The following is a 27,098-nucleotide window of genomic DNA, read 5'->3' on the forward strand; positions in this document are numbered from 1 at the left end:
TAGACAACAGTGTGTTGAAAGGTAACTTAGCTGTTTATTGAAAAAATACATAGTGGCTTATTTCATAAATTTATCAATACCGCAAAAGTTCATCCTTGGAATTGCCCTCTGTTTTCTTCAGTCTGTCACATATGTCATCATAATCATCTGGAACTGATTATAAGAACAAACTATAGGATCCTTTTACTAAACTGCAGTAAGTCCTAGTACACGCTTAACTGCACGTTAAAAGGGTTTACCACAGAACATGTGCTGCCATCCTAAAGTAAAGTTACCTATCTGCACACGTACACCGCACACTAAAATAATTTTTCTGAATTTTCTCTAAGAAAGCGTGTAAGGGGATGAAGAGTGGTCATGATAGAGCTAATCCGTTAGTGTGTGAGGCGTTGCCACATGCTAATTGATTAACTTGGGGTTAATGTGTGGGCCCTTACCATAAGGACATAAGCAGTGCCTCTGCTGGGTCAGACCAGAGGTCCATTGCGCCCAGCAGTCCACTCACACGGCGGCCCATCAGGTCCAGGACCTGTATGATAATCCTCTAGTTATACCCCTATAAAATAGGTGACAGTAAAGGCTCACACAGTAAATTTTTTAATGGCCACGCGCCATTGGCAAAATCAGTGCGTGGCCTTTAATTAGGAAAATGGGAAAGTTGGCTATTTTCCAGCCACGGCACAAGTGGCTTTAATGTGTGGGAAAGATGTGTAAATGGCGTGCTAAGGCTACTTTTACCATGGCTTTAGTAAAATAATCCCTATGATTTGAACTCTTACCAAATAATTGTTATCTTATAAGTCATGATGGTTTTGACACCCCCCTAACTACTCTTATTGTCCTACTTATGTTTTGAGAAAGATTAGAATTTAATTTGAAATGTGCTGCAATTCAATGTTTCTTTTGTATCTTTCAGACATTGATGAATGCTCTTTCCAGAATATCTGCGTGTTTGGAACCTGCAATAACTTGCCAGGCATGTTCCAGTGTATCTGTGATGATGGCTATGAGCTGGATAGAACCGGTGGGAATTGTACAGGTATTTATTTTTCTATGTATAGGTAAAACGGGCTTTAACAAAATTGCCTTCCGAATATACCAGTGAAAGTATACACATGAAGAACAATTCTGTAAACTGGGTGCATAAATGTTTACAATCCCAACACTTTGGGGATTGTAAACATTTATCATAGAATCAGATTCAGTAAATAGTGTCCCAATTTGGGTGCCGGAAAAGTCAGCACAGAATGCTATTCAATAAAGCGCACTCTTTATAGAATAGCACTTAGAATTCATTCCCTTGCTCAAGTTTGGGTGCCAGGTATTTACACAAGCTGAAGCCTGGTATAAATACTGATGCCCAACTCTTTAAAAAAAAATAAAAAAATTCTTTATTTATTTTTAAAACTACAGTTGTGCACAATAATTAGTACATATACATAGAATATTAAAATTAAAGCACAATAAACTTACAAGAATTAATAACAAAAAAATTATTTCCCCCCCCCTTCCATCAATTAATCAATAAATAAATACCTATAAAACTACCTAAACATACCCCCTAAATCAAATCCAAAATGTACCCCCCTCCCCCCGGATGTATATGTTTTTAAAAGATCATCTAAAAAGGTCAGTCCTTACAGTATTGGGAACATCCATAAATTTTTTGAAACTTCCCTGCTGAATGGCCATGAACCGTTCTATTTTAAAGACATAACAGGGACTCCAGAATGAATAATTTAGTCTGAAAAATGATAAGCCTCTTTATATAAAAATTAAGGATTTAAAAAGTGGTAAAATTAGACAATAAAGTAGGACACAATTAGAGCCGGAGGGCCATGATAGATTATGAAAGTAGATTGAGAATGATTTTGGTGCACAATCCCAAGTAGTACAAATAAAGCCAACTGGAGGCACTTCTGAAGATCCAACTATTATTTATTAAATTTTATGTATCATGGGGGGCCGCCGCGGGAGCGGACTGCCGGGCACGATGGACCCCTGGTCTGACCCGGCAGAGGCAACGCTTATGTTCTTATGAAGAACTATGTTTAAGTTACATAAAGTAACATATCTCTTGGCATCATTTTAAGCTCACATGAATTTTCATCTGGTAAAATAATAATAATAATAATAACAGCTTATATACCCCAGTACCGTGAAGTTCTATGCGGTTTACAAAAGATTAAGCAAAGGTACAAATTGATTGACTTCAAGAGGGGTAGAAGAAAGAGAATTAATAGGACAGGAAATTCATTGTTGAAGAAAAAGTGATCAATAGGACAAGTTAATCGCTATTGGGGGGAGAGAGATGAGTGGATCAATTGTCTAGATGCTTTAGGAACAGGTTTTTAGACGTTTCCTAAATTCCTCATAAGTAGTGGGCGAAAGTAATTGTTCTAGGTCTTTACCCCATGATGCTGCTTGGTGTGAGAGAAGGTGTTCATGGTGTCATATTAGAGAAAAGTTTGGGCTATACTGGTATATAATCTTCCCTAACACAAAGGAGGGATAAGTGATTATGTTTCTCTCCAGCACATTTATAGCTGTGTATTTTCCTTTTTAGATATTGATGAGTGTGCAGATCCCATTAATTGTGTTAATGGGCTGTGTGTGAATACGCCTGGTGGATACGAGTGCAACTGCCCTCCTGACTTCCAGCTAAACCCATCAGGAGTGGGCTGTGTGGGTAAGTTGCAGATCACTGAGGCAGACCTAGCTTCAGAGAATGGCTGCAGATATTCCACACACAAATGTATGAACAGCATTTCTCATTGCAGAACTGCATGGTGGTGTACTCTTGGAAGCATTTTGTAAAGCATTTATGTAATTACTGGCTTCATGTTGTAGAGAAATGTTGTTTTTTTCTTTCTGGCTTTACTGCTGCTTTAGAGATGTCACTGAACGGCTCCTTCAGCTCACTGTCTTGTGATTCTGTACAAGCACTTCAGACTTGGCTGCCCCCTCAGGTTAAACCACAGCCTAAAAAAGATTTAGAGGTCTGGAGATAAATCAGACTTTTCTGCAGTTCATGATAACAGGCTTTCTGACTCAAGCTTCTAATTCTGTTTCCGTTCCCTTCAACATACACATGTTGGAATGATAATGAACTTCTCTTTCCTATTTCATCCAAAGAGGATGCACATAAGAACATAAGAATTGCCATGTCCGGATCAGACCCTAGGTCCATCAAGTCCGGCGATCCGCGCATGCAGAGGCCCCGCCAGGAGTACCCTGGCATCGTTTTAGTCCCCATATCACTCTAAGCTTCTCATAAGAAGATGTGCATCTAGTTTACCTTTACCCGTATCACCTTATGCCACTCATAAGGAGATGTACATCTAGCTTACTCTTAAATCCTAGAATGGTGGATTCCTCAATTACCTCTTCTGGGAGAGCATTCCAGGTGTCCACCACTCGTTGCGTGAAGCAGAACATCCTGATATTTGTCCTGAACTTGTCCCCCCTTAGCTTCAGTCCATGTCCTCTTGTCCGTGTCACATTGGACATTGTAAATAATTTTTTTTCCTGTTCTATTTGTCGATTCCTTTCAGTATTTTGAAAGTCTCGATCATATCCCCTCGCAGTCTCCTCTTCTCAAGGGAGAACAATCCCAGTCTCTTAAGTCGTTCCTCGTATTCCAAGTTCTCTATACCTTTTATTAGCTTCGTTGCTCGTCTCTGCACCCTCTCCAGCAGTTTTATATCCTTCTTTAGGTATGGAGATCAATGTTGGACGCAGTATTCCAATTGTGGTCTTACCATCGCTCTATAAAGCGGCATTATTACTTTATCCGATCTCCTCGTGATTCCCTTCTTTATCATGCCTAGCATTCTATTTGTATTCTTCGCTGCCACCGCGCATTGCGCGCATAGGCTTCAGGGTCCTATCAATTAGTACACCCAGGTCCTTTTCCTATTCGGTTTTTCCCAGAGTTGCACTTCAGAACTCTTATTCCACCTAGGGTTACCAGATATTCAGGAATGAAAATCCGAACCCATGACCCTTGCCTCCCCAGGCTCGCCCTGTTCCGCTCCAACCCCCTCAACCTGATTGCTTGTCGGGAGGGCATCTCCAAATGCGCTGGTGTGACGTGATGATGTCACATGCATGTGCCCATGCGTGGGACGTCACCGCGTTGCATCCACACATGCGCAGATGCTGTCCCGACATCGCTGCTAGCTGTAAGCTTTTCAAAACCCGGACAAAGCCATCCGGACCCCCGGGCATGTCCTCGATAAGGAGGACATGTCCGGGGAACTCCAGACGTCTGTTAACCCTAATTCCACCAAACACACTTGCTCCCACCTTTAACTGAGCAGTGATGGGAGCAATTTCTGTGGGTAGAATGTGTTTGCCTGCATAAATCAGGCATCTGAAGCATTCCTCAGTTCCACCACCTGCACACTCTTTCCTGCATTTCAGGGAGCCATTTTTGGGAGTAGATGAAGCCATCCGCTCAGTGTGCGGTGGCGGCGGCAAAAAGGGTGAACAGGATCCTAGGAATGATTAAGAAGGGGATCACGAACAGATCTGAGAAGGTTATCATGCCGCTCCATCCATCTATCCATCCATGCCGCTACTGGGCCATGGTACGACCTCACCTGGAATACTGCGTCCAGCACTGGTCGCAGTACTTGAAGAAGGACACAGTACTACTCGAAAGGGTCCAGAGAAGAGCGACTAAAATGGTTAATGGGCTGGAGGAGTTGTTGTACAGTGAGAGGTTAGAGAAACTGGGCCTCTTCTCCCTTGAAAAGAGGAGACTGAGAGGGGACAAGATTGAAACATTCAAGATAATGAAGGGAATAGACTTTGTAAATAAAGACAGATTGTTCACCCTCTCCAAGGCAGAGAGAATGAGAGGGCACTCTCTAAAGTTAAAAGGGGATAGATTCCGTACAAACGTAAGGAAGTTCTTCTTCACCCAGAGAGTGGTAGAGAACTGGAACGCTCTTCCGGAGTCTGTCAAAGGGGAAAACACCCTCCAGGGATTCAAGACAAAGTTAGACAAGTTCCTGCTGAACCAGAACGTACGCAGGTAAGGCTAGTCTCAGTTAGGGCACTGGTCTTTGACCTAAGGGCTGCCGCATGAGCGGACTGCTGGGCACGATGGACCACTGGTCTGATCCAGCAGCGGCAATTCTTATGTTCATTCTTTTTAATTTTGAATGAGGAGGTCTTCCTGTCTGAGGGCCCTTTTGTTAAGCAATTTCAAAATAAGATTCTGCATGTAGTTTTACTTTGAAAATGATTGCTAAGTCTAAGGGTATAATATACTCACAAAAAGCATTCTTTAAATTCACTTTTTATAGCTCAGTTTTCAATAAGAATTCTGACTGCAAAGTCACACCCATACAGTTTTAAACCCTCCAAAAATAGGCCTGAAATTAAAAATCACGTATCCATATAGCAACAGCTGCTATTCTAGATGGATAAGTTCCCTATCTGGAAATTTTCAGTGGCCCTATCTGCACAGACACCTCTATTGAGGTACCCCGATGCTGTGCAGTGACAGCCTGTTCTCTGATGATATCTGGGCTAGGATTTACCCAGTTATGTCCTCTTTTTAGAGGATTGTCCAGACCAGGGGTCCCCAAAGTCCCTCCTTGAGGGTCGAATCCAGTCGGGTTTTCAGGATTTCCCCAATGAATATGCATGAGATCTATGTGCATGCACCACTTTCAATGCATATTCATTGGGGAAATCCTGAAAACCCGACTGGATTTGGCCCTCAAGGAGGGACTTTGGGGACCCCTGGTCCAGACATCTGGATGTTTTTTCAAAATCCTGCATTTTGTTTGGGTTTTGATAAGCTTTGAGCTCGCGGATGCATTTGGAGGGCATCTGCACATGTGCAGATGCCCTCCAAACATGGCTCAAAGAAATTAGGTTTGTGTGGGGCCGGGGCTGGGGGATGGAATGAGGCAGGGCTGTAGGTGGAATGTGGAAGGGTTGGGGGTGGAACATGGCGGGGCTGTGCATCCTCTTTTTGCCCAGCGAAAATCTGATAACCCTAATCTGGGCACCCAGATTCTATTATAGAATACTATCATAACCTGATATTGGCGCACCTTACATTTAAATGCCCATATTTACACCTGCTATAAAACTGGCAGCCCTACCCATGCTCCTCCTGTGCTCCCCCTTTCATTTACTGTATATACTCAAATATAAACTTACCCGAATATAAACCGAGGTAACCTTTTTCCCCCCAAAAAGGAGGAAAAAAGGTTGACTCAAATATATACCAGGGAGGGGGATATTTAATATTCTAGTGCCATCCTTGCCCTGCCGGGCTCTGCACCCTGTTTCCCCTCCCTCACTGCTCTGCCAGGCTCTACATCAAGCCCCCTCTGCCAGGCTCTGCATCAAGCCCTATCAATCTCTGCACCAAGCCCCCTCCCTCCCTGCCAGGTTCTGTACCCTTTTCCCTCTCCCTCCTGATGCCTTGCAGGTCTCCACCAGGCCTGCCATGAGACTTGATGGTCCAGCGGTGGCTGGGACAGGATGCCCCCCGCCTCCTATCTCAGCCAACTTTAAGAATTTTTATCTCCCTCCTGCCTCCCCCACATACCTTTAGTATCCCTTGCGGTCCCGTAAGAACTCATGGCAGCCAATTAGTTAGCAGTTCTGCACGGGCAGGAGCAATGAAAGGTCGCTCCTGCAATGATTGATGCCTGGAGCACCAGGGATACTAAAGATACGTGGGGGAGTCGCTGGACCACCAGATCTCATGGCAGGCCCGGCAGAGGCCTACAAACAGGTTTGCTAGGGGGTGGATCAGCACTGACCCGAATATAAACCAAGACCCCCCCAAGAATGTACACACATACTCTGAACTCTACCTTTTAGCATGCGCATATACAGTATATGCATATATATATATGTGTGTGTGTATATACATGTGCATATATGTATGTGTTTTCAAATCATTCATTTTCCACTCTTTCTATAAGCTCTTAGTCTCTGTTGTGTTCACTAGCTACATTCCTAGTTCAGATGAAAAGCTGTGCATGACAAGTAACACTTCTTAGACTGTAATTGCGTGATTTTGCAGATACTCGAGTTGGAAACTGCTACCTGAACCATGACCTTCGCGGGGATGGAAGTCTTTCGTGCAGTACCGAGATTGGAGTTGGTGTCAGTCGCTCTTCTTGCTGCTGCTCTTTGGGAAAAGCCTGGGGGATCCCCTGTGAGATCTGTCCACCTTTGAACAGCTGTAAGGATCTTCTCCATTTTTCTTTTCATTATGAGCAAATGGAAAGTTAGAAACTTGTCTACTGAATCCCATATTAGTCACTGCTTCCCTGGAATCCAGTAAAACCCAAGGGAGCAGATCCGTATAAAGATGTCTGATAACTTGGAATAAAGGATGGATAGGGGTGGTATGAGACAGATATTTAAATATTAGAAAGATATCAATATACAAACAAATCTTTTCCAGAGAAGGGTAATCAGTAGAACTAGAGGACCTGAATTGAATTTGCAGGGAGGATGATCAACTCAGGAATAATGTCAGGAAGTACATTTATACAGAGAGTGTAGTACATACCTAGAATACCCTCCCACAGGAGGTGGTGGAAATGAAAACAGTAACGAGATTCAAAATTGCATGGGATAAACACAAAAGAATCCTATATGAAAAGAGGATGGAACCAAACAAGCTTGGCGGTGCTTAGTTGGCAATTCCAGTAATTGGAAATTAAGCAAGTACTTGGCAGATTTCTGTGGCCTGTGCCCCAATCATGGCTAGACAGATCTGGATGGGTTAGAGTGAGTCTCAGCAGCTTCATTATTAGGGAACAAGGTCATTGCCAGATAGATTTCTGTGGTCTGTGTCCAAAAATTGGCAAGGACAAATCAAGATTGCATTATACCATATGCTATGAATTTATCTTGTTGGGCAGACTGGATGGATCGTGCTTGTCTTTAACAGCTGTCATCTGGATAAAGCCAGCTGGAGAGCCTAAGTTTACGCGCTGGTTTTAGAATTTCCCCCACAGTGTTATAAAATTGCGCTCAGGCAAATCCACATTCAAATCCTAATTAATGCCAGTTAAAATCAATAACTGATAATGAATCGTTAACTAATTAGTTTGTAGGTAGTTTTGAGAGCCGTTTCCAAATTTGGGTGACCTTTATAGAATTCAAGGGTATATGGGTAACTAGTTAGCAAGGTACAGTAAGTTCCTTGTCTATCGTCCTTGAGATTTTGAATTCACTTTCCAGGTTTATTAAACATTTGATATCCTGTCAATTGTGATACACTTCTGCACTCTCAGAGCACACCTGCTGTGATTATGGCACTCTTGGGGAATTTTTCCCTCTGAATTCTCATAGTGAAAATTAAGGATTGCATTATAGCATTTAAAATATTTTAAGGGGGAGGGAGAAAGAAACAAGGAATTATTAATCATGAGAGATCCAAGAAATCCACAATGTATTATAAATTTCAACTCTACAAGCATGCTAACAAAACTAGCTCCTTCTTGGCCATACTTGTTCATAAGGAACAAGGCTCTCGTAGGGTATTATGAAATAAAAAGGGGAATTTGGTGTGGTCTGATTTGGCTATTACTCAGGCTTTTCACTCCTTTTTTGCTGAGCTTTACACTGCTACGGAAGTGCAGGGTCTTGCCAGTAATCTATATCTCTCTAATATTGATTTTCCTGTTCTCTCAGACACTCAACAGGAAGTTCTTAATTCTTCTATTACTGAGGAGGAAGTTTCTTTCAACACGGGGTAGTGATGGCTTTTCAGCTGAATTTTATAAGATCCTCCAATTGGCTATAACTGGTTGCCTTACTACGGTATTTAATTCCTTTTTGTCAGAGGGAATGCTTCCGAGCTCACTATGGGAAGCTTTAGTGGTGGTGCTGTTGAAGCCTGGGAAGGATTCTCTTTTGATGGAATCGTATCGACTTATCTCTTTGTTGGCCTTTGAGGCTAAGCTTTTTGCTAAGATCCTGGCAAATAGAATGGCTCGGGTGTTACCTCAGTTATTAGCGGACCCACAGGTAGGCTTTGTTTGTGGTCGGTCAGTCTCGAAAAACCTTCGGCGGATTCTCTTGTCTCTGGAGCAGGTTGAGAGGGACTTGATGCCTTCTCTGCTTATATGTTTTGATACAGAGAAGGCTTTTCATAGGGTCAATTGGACCTTTATGTTTGAGGTGCTCCATGCTTATGGCTTCTCGGGCGATTTCTTATCAGCAATCTGGATGCTTTATTGTGTTCTGTACGCTCAAATTGCAGTGAATGGCTGTGTGTCAGACTCCTTTACAGTTTTACGGGGTACTCGGCAGGGCTGCCCTTTATCCCCTCTTCTTTTCATGCTTACCTTGGATACTTTGATTAGAGATATCTTGTTTAATCCCGAGATTGAGGGGGTGGTTCATGGTTCTTAGACCTTTAAGTTATCTATCTTTGCAGATGATCTGCTGGTGCTCATCACTCGCCCTAATCGATCTTTGCTGGCTTTATTGGAAATTCTTGCAGAGTTTGGAGACTTCTCGGGTTTCAAATTGAATTTTGCTAAATATGAATATCTGGAGTTTTTTCCTCCCGGCCTTCCCAGGGAGAGATTTCATTGTCCTCTGCGCAAAGCTTCGGCCTCCTTTCAATATTTGGGTATAACTCTAGAGACGGATACCGTGAATCTTTATGACCTTAATATTCCCTGTCTGTTGGCAGCCACTAGATCTTCGTTTAAACAATGGGAAGCCCTTTCATTATCTCTTATGGGACGCATTAGTCTTTATAAAATGGCTATCTTTCCTAAATGGTTGTATTGTCTACAAATTCTTCTGATATATATGCGTGCTACAGACATTAAGACCCTACATCTTATGTTTAGCCAGTTTTGCTGGGGAGGGAAGAAGGCCAACATGTCCTTTTCAATTTTGGTGGTTAACTGGCGCAGAGGGGAGTTAGGAATTCCAGATCTGAGGCTGTATAACTTGGCCTGTCTTCTTAGACATCTAGGTGATTGGTTCAACTCTATAAAGTTTCATATTCCCTTAGGTATGGAATGTACTTGGTGCACCCCTCTTTATCTTTTTTATGTACTCCATGCTCATCCTGGAACTCTACTGTTACATATTCGTTCTTCTGTGTTGTTCCAGGAGGCCCGGAGTTTATGGAACGCCTTGGCTCATTGGGGTCATTTTAGTGCTCCTTGTACTTGCTATTTGCCATTGCAAGGGAATGGGGATTTGTTGCCAGAGATGGGGAGTTCTACTTACCATAGATGGGGGGTCTATGGGATTTGTTCAGCTCTGGCATTTTCTTTCATCTAAGGGCTGGCTGATACCTTTGACTTCCCTGGGAGGTCTGGGGGAGATGGAGAGAGCTTTGTGCTTATGGGCAATTAAGCCATTATGTAAAGTCATTGTCTGCTACTTCCTTATCAATGGATGTAGCTCAACTTTTAGATGATCTCTTTGTTCCTGATACTGAGGAATCACTGCCTATTGCATATTTTCACCGGCGGTTGGTGCAACATCTTCCAGCTAAATCGATTGCATCCATTTTAGCTCGCTGGGGCAAAGATTTGGCTATGGATATTTGAGAGGACTTCTTTCGACTCTTGCGGCTTATTCCCTTCTGGGATGGTTCTGCAGAATTGTGGGAGTGCCAGTATTGTGTCTTATATCATGCTTATGTTTCCCTAAAAGACACCAAAATATAAGTTTGGCGTGCCCTAGGACATTGCAGGAAAGTTAACTCCCTGGACTCCACCAGAAATATATATAAACCTCAAATCTAATTTTTTAAGATAAGGATCAACCTTAGTGTGAGTTTGAAAGTTTTAAAGAGCGACTCAAAAAGCAGCTCTGGTACTTAGAATAGCAAAGCCAGCAAACACTGAGCAGAGATTACCACTCATCGCCAGCCGCACACCATCATCTGGATGCTCCTGTGTGCTTTAAAGTGCAAGTCAAATGCAAACAGTGTGCAATAAATAAATATATATAAAAGTGGAAGACAAAAAGTTCACTGTCCTGCAATGCCCCAAATGTCTAACCCACTGACCTGAACAGAGAATGAAAAAATTAGTCACTTGTCCCACTTGTGCGGCTGGCGGTGAGTGGTAATCTCTGCTCAGTGTTTGTTGGCTTTGCTAGTCTAAGCACCAGAGCTGCTCTTTGAGTCGCTCTTTAAAGCTCCTTATCTTAAAAATTTAGATTTGAAATTTATATATTTTTGGTGGAGTCCAGGGAGTTAACTTTCCTGCAATATCCTAGGGCACGCCAAACTTATATTTTGGTGTCTTTTAAGGATATTTTGTCTTGGGGTTTTTCTATAGTGCTTATGTTTACCAGCATGGTCTCTTTTTTTATGGGAGGTATTTCCTTGGATCTTTGTCATCGGTGTCATCAAGCCTCAAATACTTTCATACATTCTTTTTGGACTTGTCCCCAGCTTGTTCAATATTGGCGGGCTCTTTTTCGGTATCTTGTGGATATCCTCCAGCAACCACCAGCTACATCCCTTAGGTCAGGGGTGCCCAACAGGTTGATCGCGATCGACCGGTAGCTCGCCAAGGCAAAGTGAGTCGATCATCCAGGACTCCCTTTGCCTTGGCGATCTATCGGGCCGATCAATCTTCCTCTCCCTGACGCCAATTCTGCCGTCAGAGAGGAAGTTCGGGCCAGCCAATCGCTGCCTGGCTGGGCGGAACTTCCTCTCTGACGGCAGAACTGACGTCGGGGAGAGGAAGATTGATCGGCCCGAAGCAGAGAAAGCATGGTGCGGCGGCGGCGGCTTTGGGGCCTGTTATCCATTGGTGGCGTTTGGATCCTGTTCCCCGATGGCAGCGGCAGTGGCAGTGGCTTGGGGAAGGGCAGGGAGAAAGAAAGAAAGGGGCGCAGGCAGGGAGACAGAAGGAAAGAAGAGAAACAGGAAAAAAAAGAAAAGGGGCATGAAGAGAGAAAGAAAGAAAGGGCAGGGAGAGAGGAAGAAAAAGTTGGGGGAGGGAATGAGGTTTGGAGGAGAGGAAACATACAGGCTGAAAGAAAGATTTGATGCACAGTCAGAAGAAGAAAGTGCAACCAGAGACTCATAAAATCACCAGACAAGGTAGGAAAAATGATTTTATTTTAAATTTAGTGATCAAAATGTGTCTGAATTTATATCTGCTGTCTATATTTTACAATATGGTACCCATTTACTAAACCGCAATAGTGGTTTTTAGCGCAGGGAGCCTATGAGCGTCGAGAGCAGCGCTGGGCATTCAGCGCAACTCCCTGCGCTAAAAAATTCTATTGTGGTTTAGTAAAAAGGGATGGGGTTGGGTATTTGTCTATTTTTGTATGGTTGTTACTGAGGTGACAGTGCATAGAGTCATCTGCTTTGACCTCTTTGAAAAAAACTCGGAATAGTAATGATAATTAACAATTATCAATGCGTACAGTATGCGTTGTGTTTTTTTAAAATTTTATTGTTGGTAGATCATTTTGACTTGGTCATTTTAAAAGTAGCTCGCGAGTCAAAAAAGTGTGGGCACCCCTGCCTTAGGTGTTCTTTTGAGGCAGGTTTCTCTGTTAGGGGTCCGGGGTAGGGGTCCTCATCTATGGGTTCTCAATTCTTGTACAATGAAACCTCAGTTTGCAAGTAACCCGGTTTGCGAGTGTTTTGCAAGATGAGCAAAACATTCTTGCAAAACTTGTCTCGCAAACTGAGTGTTGACTCGATATGCGAGCACCACCCCTCCCCCCCCGAGAACCACCATTGCTCCCCCCGCTCGCAAAGGCCCCCCCCCCCAGCTCGAACCGGAGATCTCCGAAAATCTCGGCGAGAGGGAGAATGAGAAGGCCTTGAGCATGCGCAGATGCATGCTCAAGGCCCGGTAGAGGCAGGAAGTTCTTCAAGTGGCACCGGCACGTCCTGTGAGCTGCATGCCAGTGCCAGATGGGGGGTAAGTTTCAAGTTGTTCGGGCGGGGTGTGCGGGTTCGCGCGGGGGGGGCACCTTTGCGAGCGGGGGGGGCACCTTTGCGAGCGGGGGGAGCAGCGCCGCTAGCTTCAGGGAGGGGGTGGGAACGTATCAAGCGAGTTTCCATTATTTCCTATGGGGAAACTCGCTTTGATATACGAGTATTTTGGTTTACGAGCATGCTTCTGGAACAAATTATGCTTGTAAACCAAGGTTCCACTGTATTTTGGGGAAAAAGTGCATCTTACAATATTGGATGCAGGAGACATCTCCTTCCTTCTGGCATTGGCGCAATCGTCTTCATGAGTTATTGTTATGGGAATTCTGGGATCTTCATTTGACTTTTAGGAAATCAAAACTTTTTTTATTCTGTATGGAGCCCCTATATACAATCATTGCCTCATTGTGTGCGCAGCTCTCTCCTCAATCACTTGGGGGATGCGGCCGTTCCTCCTATTGGGGGGATTTGATATGGTGGTTCTGACTGGTGCACGCACACACACTTTCATGCTTCTCTCTTTCTTTTTCACTGCATGACTAGGGGGGGAGGGTTAGGTAGGTTGGTGAGGGCTGGGAATTAATGGTATAAGAAGGGGTTTCACTGGGGTTCATAATAATTCAGGGTCCTGAAATGTTCCTCTGGGTTATTCCTCTATTGGGCTTGTCGAAGAGTTATTTATTCTTTTTGTATAGCCATGGCCTAATCTTTATTGTTCACATCTCTTGAGGTTGTGGGAGGTAGAGGAGTAGGAATGGTGTTATATTATGTACTTTTCACTATTGTATTTTCATTCTTGCAGTGTCAATATTTCTGTATTATTCTGTCTTCTGATGTTACAAATTGAAATTGATGCAGGACTTTAGATGTTCTTTGTATTAGCTGTATTCCTAAATTTGCCATTGGTGATTATATTTGTTTTTTGCATCAATAAAAAAAAAAATTGTTAAAAAAAAATCTGATTTATGATGCATTCTTTTCCAGCCGAATATAATACCCTGTGTCCTGGAGGTGAAGGATTTAGACCGAACCCTATCACTATTATCCTGGAGGGTGAGTTATTTGTAAGATTCTAAAATTTATTTTTTTTTAAATCCCACAAAAACCAAATAAACCACAAAACAAAGATGTTGACCTCTGATATCTCAACAATGGAAGGATATTATTATTATTATGATGATTTAAAATATTTACTGCAGATCAAAATTTGTACTTCACTAATGGCGATAAGCAAGGCTATAGAAAAGCAGCACAACTCGATTCTAGGCTGAGTCTTGACTCTCCAATCTCAATTCAGTGGGGTTCTCTAAATGGGAGTAAGGATTCACCTTTGGGGCACAGGGCACCTGATTTGTGTGTTCAGCAGCTGTTTTATTCACGCTGGGTTCCATGCTGAGCACTGTTCATAGAATAGTGTTTAGAACCAATTCCGATGCCCAAAGTTGGATGCTGGTATTTATGTCAGCTGAAATGTGGTGTAAATACTGGCACCCAAGTCTTGGCATTTGGGTGCAGGAATAAATCTATTCTATAGCATGTGCAATTTTTGGAATGGTCCTGCCATGCCACTGGCCACACCTCCTTTGAGTTGCACCCAGTGAATTTGAGTGCCAGATGTAACACACGCAAAATATCTGTGCCATAAAAAAAAAGAATTAAAAAGACAGGCAGACCTGTCAAAAAAACGGCAGACCTGTCAGTTACACAGTTATCGACTGGTCTGCAGCAGTTGGGTTTCAAAATAGCCAAGCAAATGTTAGTGAATCAATCCTTGGCTATTTTGCATGGGGTTTTACTAATTTGCATGGGTTGGATCAGATTGGACAACACGCGGTGGGCTATTTAGTGAATCGGGTAGGTAGCAGCGATCGTCACTAAACCTGTGAAAACAGGTTTAGCAATGATCGCTGACTTTAGTGAATCTAGCCCATAGTGCACAGGGATGGGAGGGGTGGGAAAGGGAAGAGAGATGGAAAAAGTACTGTTTATGGGGAGAAGAAAGAGGGAGGAGATGGCACATATGGATGGTGGGGAAGGGCAAAGAGAGGGAGGAGATAGTATGCATAGATAAATGGGAAGAGAAGACATAGAAAAGTAGATAGATGTGAGGAGGGAGTAGAAAAATGGAAGAAAGTTGAATGTTAAAAATTGATGCCAAAGATAGAGAGAAAAACAGCAATTGGATAATAAGGCCCTGGAAATTTTTAAGAGCACAGACAGAAGGAATTGCAACCAGAGACTGGGTAAAGATGAGTAGAAAAATTAAATCACCAGACAACAAAAGTAGGAAAAGTGATTTTATTTTCAATTTAGTGATTGAAATGTGTCAATTTCCAGAATTTATATCTGCTGTCTATATTTTGTACTGTTCAGGAATAAATATATTTCTTTCTATTTCTTTGATGCATGCAGATTCTGGCATCTTAGAGTTTTGTTTTTGTATATTGGGACTTTTAGTCTGTGGTCCTATATTTGCTTAGGGTTTATTTGTGCTCTGCACATGTGACCAAGGTCAGGTGTTTGTCATGAAGCGTTATTGGTGTCATGGGCCCAAGTTGGAAGATATTTGTTGGCAGTGTGTTAGAATTTTGGAAGGCCCCGAGCTCGGGGCCCGCATATGGAGGGCCTCTACTCATGCGCAGACATTGATGTGATGACATCACATGCATGGGCATGATGCCATCATGTTGACGTCCACTCATGCACGGAGGCCTTCTAGATGCAGCATGGAGCTCAGGGAAGGAGACACAAGGATTGTGTGGGAGCGGGGCTTGGGGGGGGTGGGATGGGGCAGAGTAGGGCAGGGCCACATATCCTCTTTTTTTAAAGAGGAAATTTGGTAACCCTACACATGGGATATTTAGTAAAGATAGCCCAAAGTTGAGCATGCAGTTATGGGCACAGATCCCAGATTAGCACACAAACTAATTGGCCAGTTAGTTGCTAACAATCAATTATTGGGCTTAACAAGCACTTAATGTGCAGTAATTAGGAGTTTTGTGCTTAATATTTGGCTATAGATGACAAGATAAACTTACCTAGTTATCTTTAACAATACAGCTGTGGCTGAAAATTGACCCCGAGATTTGCACTGACAATGGACATGTTTTCTTCTTTTTTCAGATATTGATGAGTGCCAGGAATTGCCAGGCCTATGCCAGGGTGGAAACTGCATCAATACCTTTGGGAGCTTCCAGTGTGAATGCCCCCAAGGCTACTTCCTCAGTGAAGAAACTCGGATCTGTGAAGGTGAAGTCCATATTGACAAAGGTTGAAGTGGGAGATGACCAGAGATTGATTGGGGGGGGGGGGGGGGTTGTCACTGAAAGGCAGCTGGACAGTCCTGCTGAACCAAAAATTTTATTTTATTTATTTCTATATGTTATTATTTGTAAGCCGCCTAGGAATAGGCGATTGAGAAATCTCTTTTTTTTTTTTTTTTTTATAAATTTGTTATCTCTTAACAGCTACTTATGAGTATTTTTATCTCCATATATATGCAGACATCTCTGGTAGCATTAGAAGAGAATCTGTCTTTTTATTTTGGATGATGTCTAAGGATGCAAGTATAGAGAGCTTTGAGAAAAAAGTCCTGCCAATGCCATTTAACCTTGTACATGTAGGTTAATTTTCAGACAGAGAGAGAACCAACCAGGTTTAGACAGTTATCTTAGCAGAGTTTTTGGGTGAACCTAACTAGCTAAGTTTTCAGCTGATGAGTGGTATTATATCTAGCCATGGTCACCGCTGACCAACCCCTTCCTTCCCAACACAAACCATTAAATCCCTCCCCACTCCACCCTGAGGCAGCAGGGATCATGGTAGAAGCCAATGTTTTTAAAAATTTCTTGTGGGTGTTGGGAAGGGATCTTGTGCTCAAGGCTTGTGTTAGACATGCTGGGGTCCAGGGCAGAAATTAAGGGGAAGCTTTCCTACTCCCCACTCCAATTCATCGCCTTCCTTCCCTCTTCTCCACTCTCCTAACCTGCAGTTACTAACACACATAAAACAACTTTAAATGACAAACAAGGGATCACAAATTAGAAATAAGAAATATGAAGACCAGAATTGAACTGGAAACCCCAAGAAGTTAAACTCAGCAAGTACTGCAACACTGGAGAAATAAAAATAGAAATGCAATCTCCTTAGTACTGAACACAGTCAGTGGTGTAGCCAAAGGGGCAGAACACAGCAGAAAGAAAACTTTGGGGAGGCTGCAGGCAGTGTATCAGAACTACTGCTGCACCAGTGATTCTGTATGAAGAAAAATGCATGTGGGAAGATGAAGGTAGGGGGGATAGACATTGGACCAGGGTGGGAAGAAGGAGAAGCGATGTCAAATTAAGGTAGACAGGGAAGGTGAGGAGAAAGGAGGAAGACATTGATCCAGGTTGAGAAGAAGGAGATGAGATGCTGGATCTCAGGGTCTCCTGATGCTGTGGGACTCAGAGCAGATGCCCTATTTCCCCTCCCAACTAACACTGGCTCTGATGGTTCTCCAAGAGGGGTTTTTAAATGGCTTGCCAGCTCAGAAAAGCAGAGCCTTTGCCAGCCAGCATAGAACCTGCTATTTTGCCCTATAGTGGCACAAGGAAGCAATTTCCTGTGTTTACTGAAGCCCTTTCTTCCTTCTGCCATTGCAGGACAGTAATGCAGCACCTAGGTTTAGATGGCCAAAGTTAGAAGCCTGGCACTGAAAATAGATACTAACTTCCTAACTTTCCCTTCTCCCATCCTACCCTCATATCAAGACCATTCCATTTGAGCATCTAAATGCCACCCAATGAGACTTGGGAGCCTAAGTTACTGCTCATCATAGTCAGTTCTCAAAAGATCCCTTTGAAAACTTACTTTATATTGCTATTCATTTTAAATAGTTCTTGAATTTCTGTAATAAAGCATTGTGTACAGAATCTAAGCATTTCCTAAAATATTTACCATAATAAACTGGTTAATATTCATGTACTACTGCCTGACCTGCTTTAGGAATAGTCTTTCCTAACATTTATTGTGTTTGTTTGCAATCTGTAGACATGGATGAATGCGTTACCCAACCTGGTATTTGCGGACCTGGGACCTGTTACAATACCTTGGGGAACTATACTTGTATCTGTCCCCCTGAATACATGCAGGTCAATGGTGGACACAACTGTATGGGTATGTCATCTACCTCTAGCCTTTTGTGGGTTTCTAACTGCCTTGAGATAGTGAAAAACTATCTAAACTTCACTTTCTCCATGTTGCACTGCTTTCAGCTGTGTATAGCTGAAATTATCAGAAACAATTAAGGAAAGATTTATAAACTATAACGAGTTTTACCTCATACAAAGTTGTCATTTCTTTAATAAGACATTAACTATTTTTTCTGCGGCCCTCCAAGTACCTACAAATCCAAAATGTGGCCCTGCAAAGAGTTTGAGTTTGAGACCACTGATGTAACATAGAAACATAGAAATAGACGGCAGATAAGGGCCATGGCCCATCTAGTCTGCCCACCCTAATGTCCCTCCCCTACCTTCGCCCTGTGAATAGATCCCTCCCCTACCTTCGCCCTGTGAATAGATCCCATGTGACGATCCCATTTGGCCTTAAAATCAGGCATGCTGCTGGCCTCGATCACATGCAGTGGAAGACTATTCCAGCGATCAACCACCCTTTCTGTGAAAAAGAATTTCCTGGTGTCAGCTCGTAGTTTCCCTCCCCTAATTTTCCAAGGGTGCCCTCTTGTTGTCTTGGGACCCTTGAAAAGGAAGATATCTTCCTCCGCCTCTATGCGGCCCATGAGATACTTGAACATCTCGATCATGTCCCCCCTCTCTCTGCGCTCCTCGAGTGAGTATAGCTGCAATTTGTCTAGCTATTCCTCGTATGGGAGATCCTTGAGTCCTGAGACCATCCGAGTGGCCATTCTCTGAACCGACTCCAGTCTCAGCACATCCTTGCGATAATGCGGCCTCCAGAATTGCACACAGTATTCCAGATGGGGCCTCACCATGGATCTATACAATGGCATAATGACTTCCGGCTTACGGCTGACGAAACCCCTGCGTATGCAACCTATGACTTGTCTTGCTTTGGATGAAGCTTGCTCCACTTGATGTAGCATGAGTGAATTAGTAGGTGGTTAGACTCAGTAGGCCTCTGACCTTCTTTCAGCCCAACCAGCTGTGCAACTATTGTAATGTCTGGATCACTTTTTCACATTGCTCCTTCTGTTTGTTTTTCACATACAGACATGAGAAAGAGCTTTTGCTACAGAAGTTATAATGGTACAGCCTGTGAGAATGAACTGCCTTTTAATGTGACAAAGAGAATGTGCTGTTGCACATACAATATTGGCAAGGCTTGGAACAGACCCTGTGAGGCATGCCCAACCCCAGGAACAAGTAAGCCACTTGATAACCACTAGCATTTTGGCTTTAATGATGAATGTATTTACTATTTGCTTGCCTTGTGTAATGTATGCTATAAAGAGACAGACACAACTTTATTTCATGAAGGAACCATAATGGGTTTTGTTCCATATTAACATTTTATCTCTGTTACAAATGAAATTGCTTCAGCCCTAAAATAAGAGTTTTAAAATTCACTCTAAGGGCCTCTTCTATTAAACTGCGCTAGCTGTTTCTAGGTCGGGGAGCCGCGCTGATAGGCCTGCGCTGCTCCCGATGCTCATAGAGTTCCTATGAGCGTCGGGAGCAGTGCAGTTCTCTGAGCTAAAAACTGTTCTTTAGCACTCTCCAGACCAGTAGAGGTTAATCTTTACGAATGGGTATATATCCAATCATGACCAGCAGGTGGAGACTGAAAACAAAACTGTGGGACAGTATATACTATACTCCCTTCTCTATTTCCCTCAGTCTTCTTTCAGTCTCCAGCAGGTGTGAGTGATCTGTGCCCATCTCCCTTGGTAGGGCTGTTGGAATTTGTTTAGGGGTTTATTGTCCCTGTTTTTGGCCGGACGGAGCTTGGTCGGGCCCTGTTTGGGGGTTCGTCCGACCTCGGGGGTGTCAAACCCGGCGGGTCACGAGCGGGGTCCCTCCCCCCACTTCCTCCACCTCCCCACATTTTTTTAGAGGAGCCTCAGCAGTAAGCCTTGCCCCCTAAGTCAAGCAAGGCATATTGCTTCGAGAGCCTGTGGAGTCTGTTCTGTAAAAAAAAAAAAAAAAAAAATCCTGAGGTAGTGCTGGTCTGAAGGGTTATTTCCCTTTAAGAAAACTGTATTTTACTGTATTTTTTCATGTAACCGGCACTTTTTTATAGCTAGGTCGCGTATGGAGCAATTGTGCCCTTCTCCGGGGGAGTAGGACACATTTGAGTCCAGCCGCGAGGCACTCGCGGCCGGCCTGAACTCGGCGGTTTGGGTCGGTGAGGTGGTGGAGCTCCGTCGGCAGCGGCTGCAGGCGCCCAGAGCTCCCCGCCGATGGTGCCTCGCGAGTCGGCAGGGAACGGTGGGGAAGCCCGGTCTTCTCCGTCCGCCCACGGAGGGATTCCCCAAACCGCCGACGGTCGGGTTTTAGAGGATTCCCTCTCAGCTGATTTTTTGACAGCTGATGCCGGCTTGCCTGCTTTAGCGGCTGAGACTATTCAGGTTTCTCAGCCGCTTCAGGCTATGGAGGGAGCTTTTTTGGCGGGAAAACCGCCATCTTCTCTGTCTTGCCCCTCCATTTTGTCTTCCACCTCAGGTGACCTTCCCCCTGTTTTGACTATGCAGGGGCAAGGTTCTGCTGGGTCCCCTGCTGTGGCAGGGAGTCCCTTGGGACCCTCGGGGGGTTTTTTCTCCTGAATTTTTCTTTTCTTTATGCAGAGCCTATTTTCAGGCGGCTGGGGGTCCCGGTTGCGCCCAGGGGGTTTCGGGGGGTGGGTTTTCCTCCGCGCTCCCTGCGGCTTTGCCTCTCTCGTCTGGCGTGACGTCCCCTCCGCCGCCTCCCTTGTCCAAGCGTCCGCGGGTGTCGTGGAACGAGAATTTGTGGTCGGAGGAACGGGTCGGTCTGGAGGAGGACCTGGACCCTTCTGAGGATTTCCAGGACTCTCTGGAGGGGACGGAAGCTGGCGGCGGGTTGTCGGATTTCCCGTTCTCCAGTGACGAGGCGTCCGTGGTGCGCCTTTTTCAGAAAGATGAGCTGCCTGACCTTATTCAGCAGGTTTCTTCGGTTTTGCGTTTTGAGGACGCGCCGCCGGAGACTCCGCGTGTGGGGGACCCCCTGTTACGGGGGATCCGTTCCGTTTCCCGCTTTTTTCCTATGCATCAGGATATTCGGGATATTATTCTGGAGCAGTGGAAAACGCCGGAGACGCCGTTTCGGCTGGCGCGCAGCATGGCTCGCCTGTATCCCATTTCTGAAGGGGATCGGGCTACGTTAGCTTCGCCAGTCGTGGATGCGGTGGTCTCGGCAATTTCCAAGCGGCATACCGTGCCTGTTGAGGGCGGTTCTGCCTTGCGGGACTCTGAGGAGCGCAAATTGGAGAGCATCCTTAAGCAAAATTTTCAGGTCTCTGCCTTTGGGGTCCAGGCGGCTATTTGTGGGGGACTGGTCGCTCGCGCCGTGTTTCGGTGGGCGGAGCGGGTCTTGGATCGAGAGTCTGACGACTGGTCTCTGGTGGATCAGGAGGTAGCGAAGATTGAGATGGCGGCCTCATTCCTCTCAGATGCTCTATAGGACTTGGTGCGGATCTCGGCTAAGTCTATGGCTTTTGGCGTGGCCGCAAGGCGTGTGTTGTGGCTGCGCGCTTGGGCGGCGGATGCTGCGTCCAAAGCTAAGCTTACTAAATTTCCCTTTCGGGGGTCGTTTTTGTTTGGAGAGGACTTGGATAAGTTGATTCAGACTCTGACGGACTCCAAGGTGCCCCGTCTACCTGAGGACCGTGCCCGCCCTGCGTCTCGGGGTGGCGCTGCCCGGGGGCGTTTGCGGGAGTTTCGCAAGTATCGCCCTGGGCGTGGGGCTGCTTCTTTCCCGGCTCCAGGTTTTTCCCGGGGTCGGTTCTTCCAGCGCATGCAGCCCGTCGGGGGGCAGGGATCCCTCCGCCGGTTCCCCTGCTTCCCGTCCTGCACAATGACTCTTTGCCGGCGCCCCCGGTGGTTCCGGTGGGGGCCCGGCTGCGCGAATTTTTCCCCAAATGGGCCGAGATCACGTCCGATCAGTGGATCCTGGAGGTGGTGCGGGACGGTTATGCCCTGGAGTTCGCCCGCTCTCTGCTGGACTTTTTCCTCGCTTCTCCATGTCAGACTCCTGGGAAGACGCAGGCTTTTCGCCAGACCCTTCAGCGCTTGCTAGATCTCAAGGCAGTTGTTCCAGTGCCCCCTCCGGAGTGGGGCACGGGCAGGTACTCCATTTACTTTGTGGTGCCCAAGAAAGAGGGGACTTTTCGGCCCATCCTGGATTTGAAAGGGGTCAACAGGGCTCTCAAGATTCCTTCTTTCCGCATGGAAACCCTGCGGTCGGTCATTCTGACGGTTCAGCCGGGGGAGTTTCTCACTTCTCTCGATCTGACGGAGGCCTACTTGCATGTTCCCATTCGGGCCTCTCATCAGCGCTTCCTTCGCTTTGCGATCTTGGGTCGGCACTATCAGTTCTGTGCGCTTCCCTTTGGGCTGGCCACGGCTCCCCGGACGTTCACCAAGGTGATGGTGGTCGTCGCGGCAGCCTTGCGGTCGGAGGGCATCCTGGTGCACCCCTACCTGGACGACTGGTTGATTCGGGCAAAGTCGTTGCAGGAGAGCTACCGGGTTACGGCTCGGGTGGTGGAGTTTCTCCGGTCGCTGGGCTGGGTGGTCAACCTTTCCAAGAGTCGGTTGGTCCCGGCTCAGCGTCTGGAGTATCTTGGGGTTCTGTTCGACACCTCCTTGGGGAAGGTCTTCCTTCCAGAGGCCCGGGTGAGCAAATTGCAATCTCCGATTCGCCTGCTTTTGGCGTCCCGGTGTCCTCGGGCGCGAGATTTCCTCCAAGTCTTGGGGTCAATGGCGGCGTCCCTGGACGTGGTGAGGTGGGCGCGGGCCCACATGCGTCCTCTTCAGTATGCTCTGCTCCGGAGGTGGTCTCCCCAGAGGCACGGTTTGGAGGTTCCTGTTCCCCTGCGAGGCATGGCGCGCTGCAGTCTGCGCTGGTGGCTCCGGACCCCTCACCTGGTTCAGGGGGTGGATCTGGATCTCCCGCAGTGGACGGTGCTCCTTACGGATGCGAGTCTCCTCGGTTGGGGGGCTCAGTGTTTGGGTCACTCAGCTCAGGGTACCTGATCCACGGAGGAGGCCTCCTGGTCGATCAACGTGTTGGAGACCAGAGCGGTCCGGCTGGCGCTGTTGGCTTTCCACTCCCTTTTGTTGGGCAAGTCGGTCAGAGTCCTGTCGGACAATGCCACGGCGGTGGCTTATGTCAATCGTCAGGGGGGCACCAAGAGCACTCAGGTGGCGCAGGGGGCGGCTCGGCTCATGGTTTGGGCGGAGTCCCATCTTCTGGACCTCTCGGCCTCTCACATAGCCGGGGTAGAAAATGTTCAGGCGGACTTCCTCAGTCGTCACTTCTTGGATCCAGGAGAGTGGTGTCTCGGCGCCGTGGCGTTTCAGTTGATAGTGCAGGCTTGGGGGCAGCCCCTAATGGACCTGATGGCCACGAGTGGCAACGCCAAGGTGCCCCGTTTTTTCAGTCGTCGCAGGGATGGTCTGGCCGTGGGTCTGGATGCTCTGGTTCAACCGTGGCCAACGGAGGGGCTGTTGTATGTGTTCCCTCCTTGGCCATTAGTGGGCAGAGTACTGCTTCGCATTGTTCGCCATCCGGGGCTGGTGGTTCTGGTGGCTCCGGATTGGCCTTGTCGTCCGTGGTATGCGGATCTGTTGAGGCATCTGGTGGCGGATCCTCTTCCTCTGCCTCTCGTGTGCGATCTTCTGACGCAGGGTCCCATTCCCATGTTCGACCCGTCTCCCTTTTGTCTTACGGCTTGGCTCTTGAAAGGGGTCGCCTTAGTAAGAAGGGATATTCTCTACACTTTTGGGGTCCCGGAGGCTTTCTACCTCTCGGGCTTATGTGCGGGTTTGGCGTCTTTTTGAGGGATGGTGCCGGGCGCGGGGAGTGGTCTCTTTTCGCGCTTCCCTGCCTAACATTCTAGAGTTCTTGCAGGATGGCCTGGATAGAGGCCTGGCTTGGTCTTCTCTCCGGGTCCAACTTGCGGCCCTGTCGGCTTTTCGAGGGTTGGTGACAGGTCAGCGTTTGTCGGCCATTCCTGATGTAATTCGCTTTCTAAGGGCGGCCAAGTTGCTCAGGCCTCCCCTACGGCCCTCGATTCCCTCTTGGGATCTCAATCTGGTTCTCTCTGTTTTGGTGCGCCCGCCTTTCGAGCCGTTGGATGGCTGTTCTTTGAAGGACCTTACTCTGAAGGCGGTCTTTTTGGTGGCCATTACTTCCGCTAGGCGTGTTTCTGAGCTACAGACTTTCTCTTGTAGGGCTCCCTTCTTGGAATTTTTGAGGGAGCGGGTTGTCTTGCGGCCTGTTCCGCAGCTGCGCAAGTTGGATGTCGGTCGGGTCCTTCGCTCTTATGTGCAGCGGACCCGGGAATTTCGGAAATCCGATCATCTCTTTGTCCTTCTGGTGGGTCCTCGTCGGGGGGCTGGCGCTTCTAAGGCTACTATTGCGCGCTGGATCAAGGAGACAATTGCTTCCGTTTATCTTCTGAGACAGAAGCCGGTTCCGGAGTTTCTCAAGGCTCATTCCACTCGGGGTCAGGCGGCTTCTTGGGCTGAGTCGTCGCTCATGCCTCCAGTGGATATTTGTAAGGCTGCGGTTTGGTCCTCCTTGCATTCATTTGTTAGACATTATCGGGTAGATGTTCAGGCGTGTCGGGACGCGGTGTTCGGTGAGCGTGTTCTGGTATCGGCCCTTCGGGGGTCCCGCCCGTGAGAGGGACTGCTTTGGTACGTCCCATTCGTAAAGATTAACCTCTACTGGTCTGGAGAGTGCTAAAGAAGGAGAAATTAGGTTCTTACCTGCTAATTTACTTTCTTTTAGCTTCTCCAGACCAGTAGAGGTCCCCACCCTGTCTGTTGTTGTTGTTGGGGCTGTTTCGCGGGCAGTTTTTGTTTTTTGCTGCGGGTTCTAGTATTTTTCTAGGGCCGGGGAGAATTAAAGAACAGCGGCTGTGGCTCGGCTGGCTTAGCTGGCGAGCTGTGGGGACATTTTCCTTCGGGTATTTCTCCTCTGCATTTTCCAACAGCATTTGGGTATGTTATTTGTTACTCCTGTTCGGAGTATTGTTTTCTTTCTGTTTTTTCCAGTTCTTGGTTCTGCTTGGCTATTCGGCAGACTGAGGGAAATAGAGAAGGGAGTATAGTATATACTGTCCCACAGTTTTGTTTTCAGTCTCCACCTGCTGGTCATGATTGGATATATACCCATTCGTAAAGATTAACCTCTACTGGTCTGGAGAAGCTAAAAGAAAGTAAATTAGCAGGTAAGAACCTAATTTCTCCTTAGTGCAGTTTAATAGAAGACGGGGTAAGTTGTCAAGAAACTATTTTAAGGCAACTTGGAAGAATTTTTTCTGAAAATCATTGGGTCACTTCCTTCTCAAGTTTACAGGCTTAGAAAAAAAAACCAAGGCCCTATTTTTAGGCCTGCTATTCAGTCACCTATATGTAAGTGGTTAGCACTGGAAATTAGCACTGAGCGCTCAAATTATTGTCTCCAATTTGACCACGCCTGTTTATAGGAGCCCAAATTTATATTCTCAGGGAGGTTAATTTTCTTTTAGAAACATCTAAGTGTATGAAGGCTCCTTCTACACAGAATTCAGAGAAATTAATTCAGACCAGATTGGGATGTATTGAGTTCCAGCAGTAGTACAATATCTGTAAGGACATGTAAACGTGCATATTTATTTGCCAGCGTGAACAACAGGAGCAGCCACTTTATAAATTCGATATCCAGGAGAAATTAAGCAGCACAAACTTGGCAGCTTTAGTGTGGCAGTAGCAATTTCACAGCTTCCATTTGTAAATGGCATTGCTTCCACACATAGCTGTCCAGTATTGCAAACTTGTACAAGATGTACAAGTGCAGACAATTAAGTTATCAACGTGGGGTACCGTTAAGATGTACTACGTATTTTAATGTTAGCCTTGGATTTTAATAACTAGATCTCATTGCATAAAATGGGACCTTTGCTAAAATAACATGATTTAGTTGTAAAATAAGGTGTCTAAACAGTACCCCGTGTTGATAATTACACCCCTTGTCTCTCATTTGAACCCCTGGTCAAAACAAGCATTTTAAAATTCTATGTATGCCTAACGTGACCATTTATTTTTTCCCTCAAACCGGGACATCTACTAATTTTCTGTCCTGCCCCCAAACCTGCCCTAGCCCCACCCCAATCCCACCCAAACTCCACCCTTGACTCCACACCCATAATAATAGTACTAATTGTAATGCAATTTCTTCCATCCATTTTTCATATACACACAATATAATCTTAATACATAATGGTAACCACAAAATTGAAAAACACAAAGCACACTGTATGCAGAGAAAATGTTAATTATCATTTATATTTTGGGGTTTTTCAAAGATAAATAATAAATGTAGATAAAACCTACAAATAGTCAGACCTATCAGCTTAGTAATGACATAAAAGACTGATGCATAAATAAGAAGCCTGAAGGAGAATGTGGTGCAGTGGTTAAAGCTACAGCCTCAGCACCCTGGGGATGTGGATTCAAACCCACAGTGCTCCTTGTGACCCTGGGCAAGTCACTTAATTCCCCCATTGCCCCGGGTACATTAGACAGATTGTGAGCCCACCGGGACAGACAGGGGAAAAATGCTTGAGTACCTGAATAAATTAATGTGAACAGTTCTCAGCTCCCCTGGGAGAACGGTATAGAAAATTGAATAAATAAAGAAATCTTAGGTACATGAAAGCAATAACAATAAAATGCATAAAAATGTGACATGAAAACCATAAAATAATACAATACATGGAACCATTGTAAAGCAATAAAAATAAATCAAAGCATTTAGAAATCATGGGTACAAGGTAACAGTAAAAAACATGAAATGCATAAATTATAACATGAAATGCATAAAGTCTTACATGGAACCATTGAAATGCAATAGGACAAATCATATTCAGAACAGATGCAATGAAAACAAATACAATTAAAATTGAAATTGAAATT

At 45.5% G+C, this 27,098-nt stretch overlaps 1 protein-coding gene across 3 annotated transcripts in view; it reads left to right on the top strand.

Annotated features, from left to right (window-relative positions):
• The window catches only part of FBN2 (fibrillin 2), a 617,508-nt gene that overhangs the window by 425,365 nt on the left and 165,045 nt on the right, over nucleotides 1-27,098 (top strand). For all 3 annotated transcript variants that reach the window (XR_004537713.1, XM_033928968.1, XM_033928969.1), the window contains 7 exons: nucleotides 917-1,039; nucleotides 2,567-2,689; nucleotides 7,061-7,222; nucleotides 13,919-13,987; nucleotides 16,058-16,183; nucleotides 17,966-18,091; nucleotides 19,168-19,320. Coding sequence is in view for 2 of the 3 variants with exons in the window: in XM_033928968.1 (XP_033784859.1) it covers nucleotides 917-1,039; nucleotides 2,567-2,689; nucleotides 7,061-7,222; nucleotides 13,919-13,987; nucleotides 16,058-16,183; nucleotides 17,966-18,091; nucleotides 19,168-19,320 (882 nt within the window). In the remaining variant the exon portion in view is untranslated. The remainder of the gene's footprint in view (nucleotides 1-916; nucleotides 1,040-2,566; nucleotides 2,690-7,060; nucleotides 7,223-13,918; nucleotides 13,988-16,057; nucleotides 16,184-17,965; nucleotides 18,092-19,167; nucleotides 19,321-27,098) is intronic.

The sequence above is a fragment of the Geotrypetes seraphini genome, chromosome 1 (assembly GCF_902459505.1).
Source record: "Geotrypetes seraphini chromosome 1, aGeoSer1.1, whole genome shotgun sequence".
In the NCBI taxonomy this organism is placed as follows: Eukaryota; Metazoa; Chordata; class Amphibia; order Gymnophiona; family Dermophiidae; genus Geotrypetes; species Geotrypetes seraphini.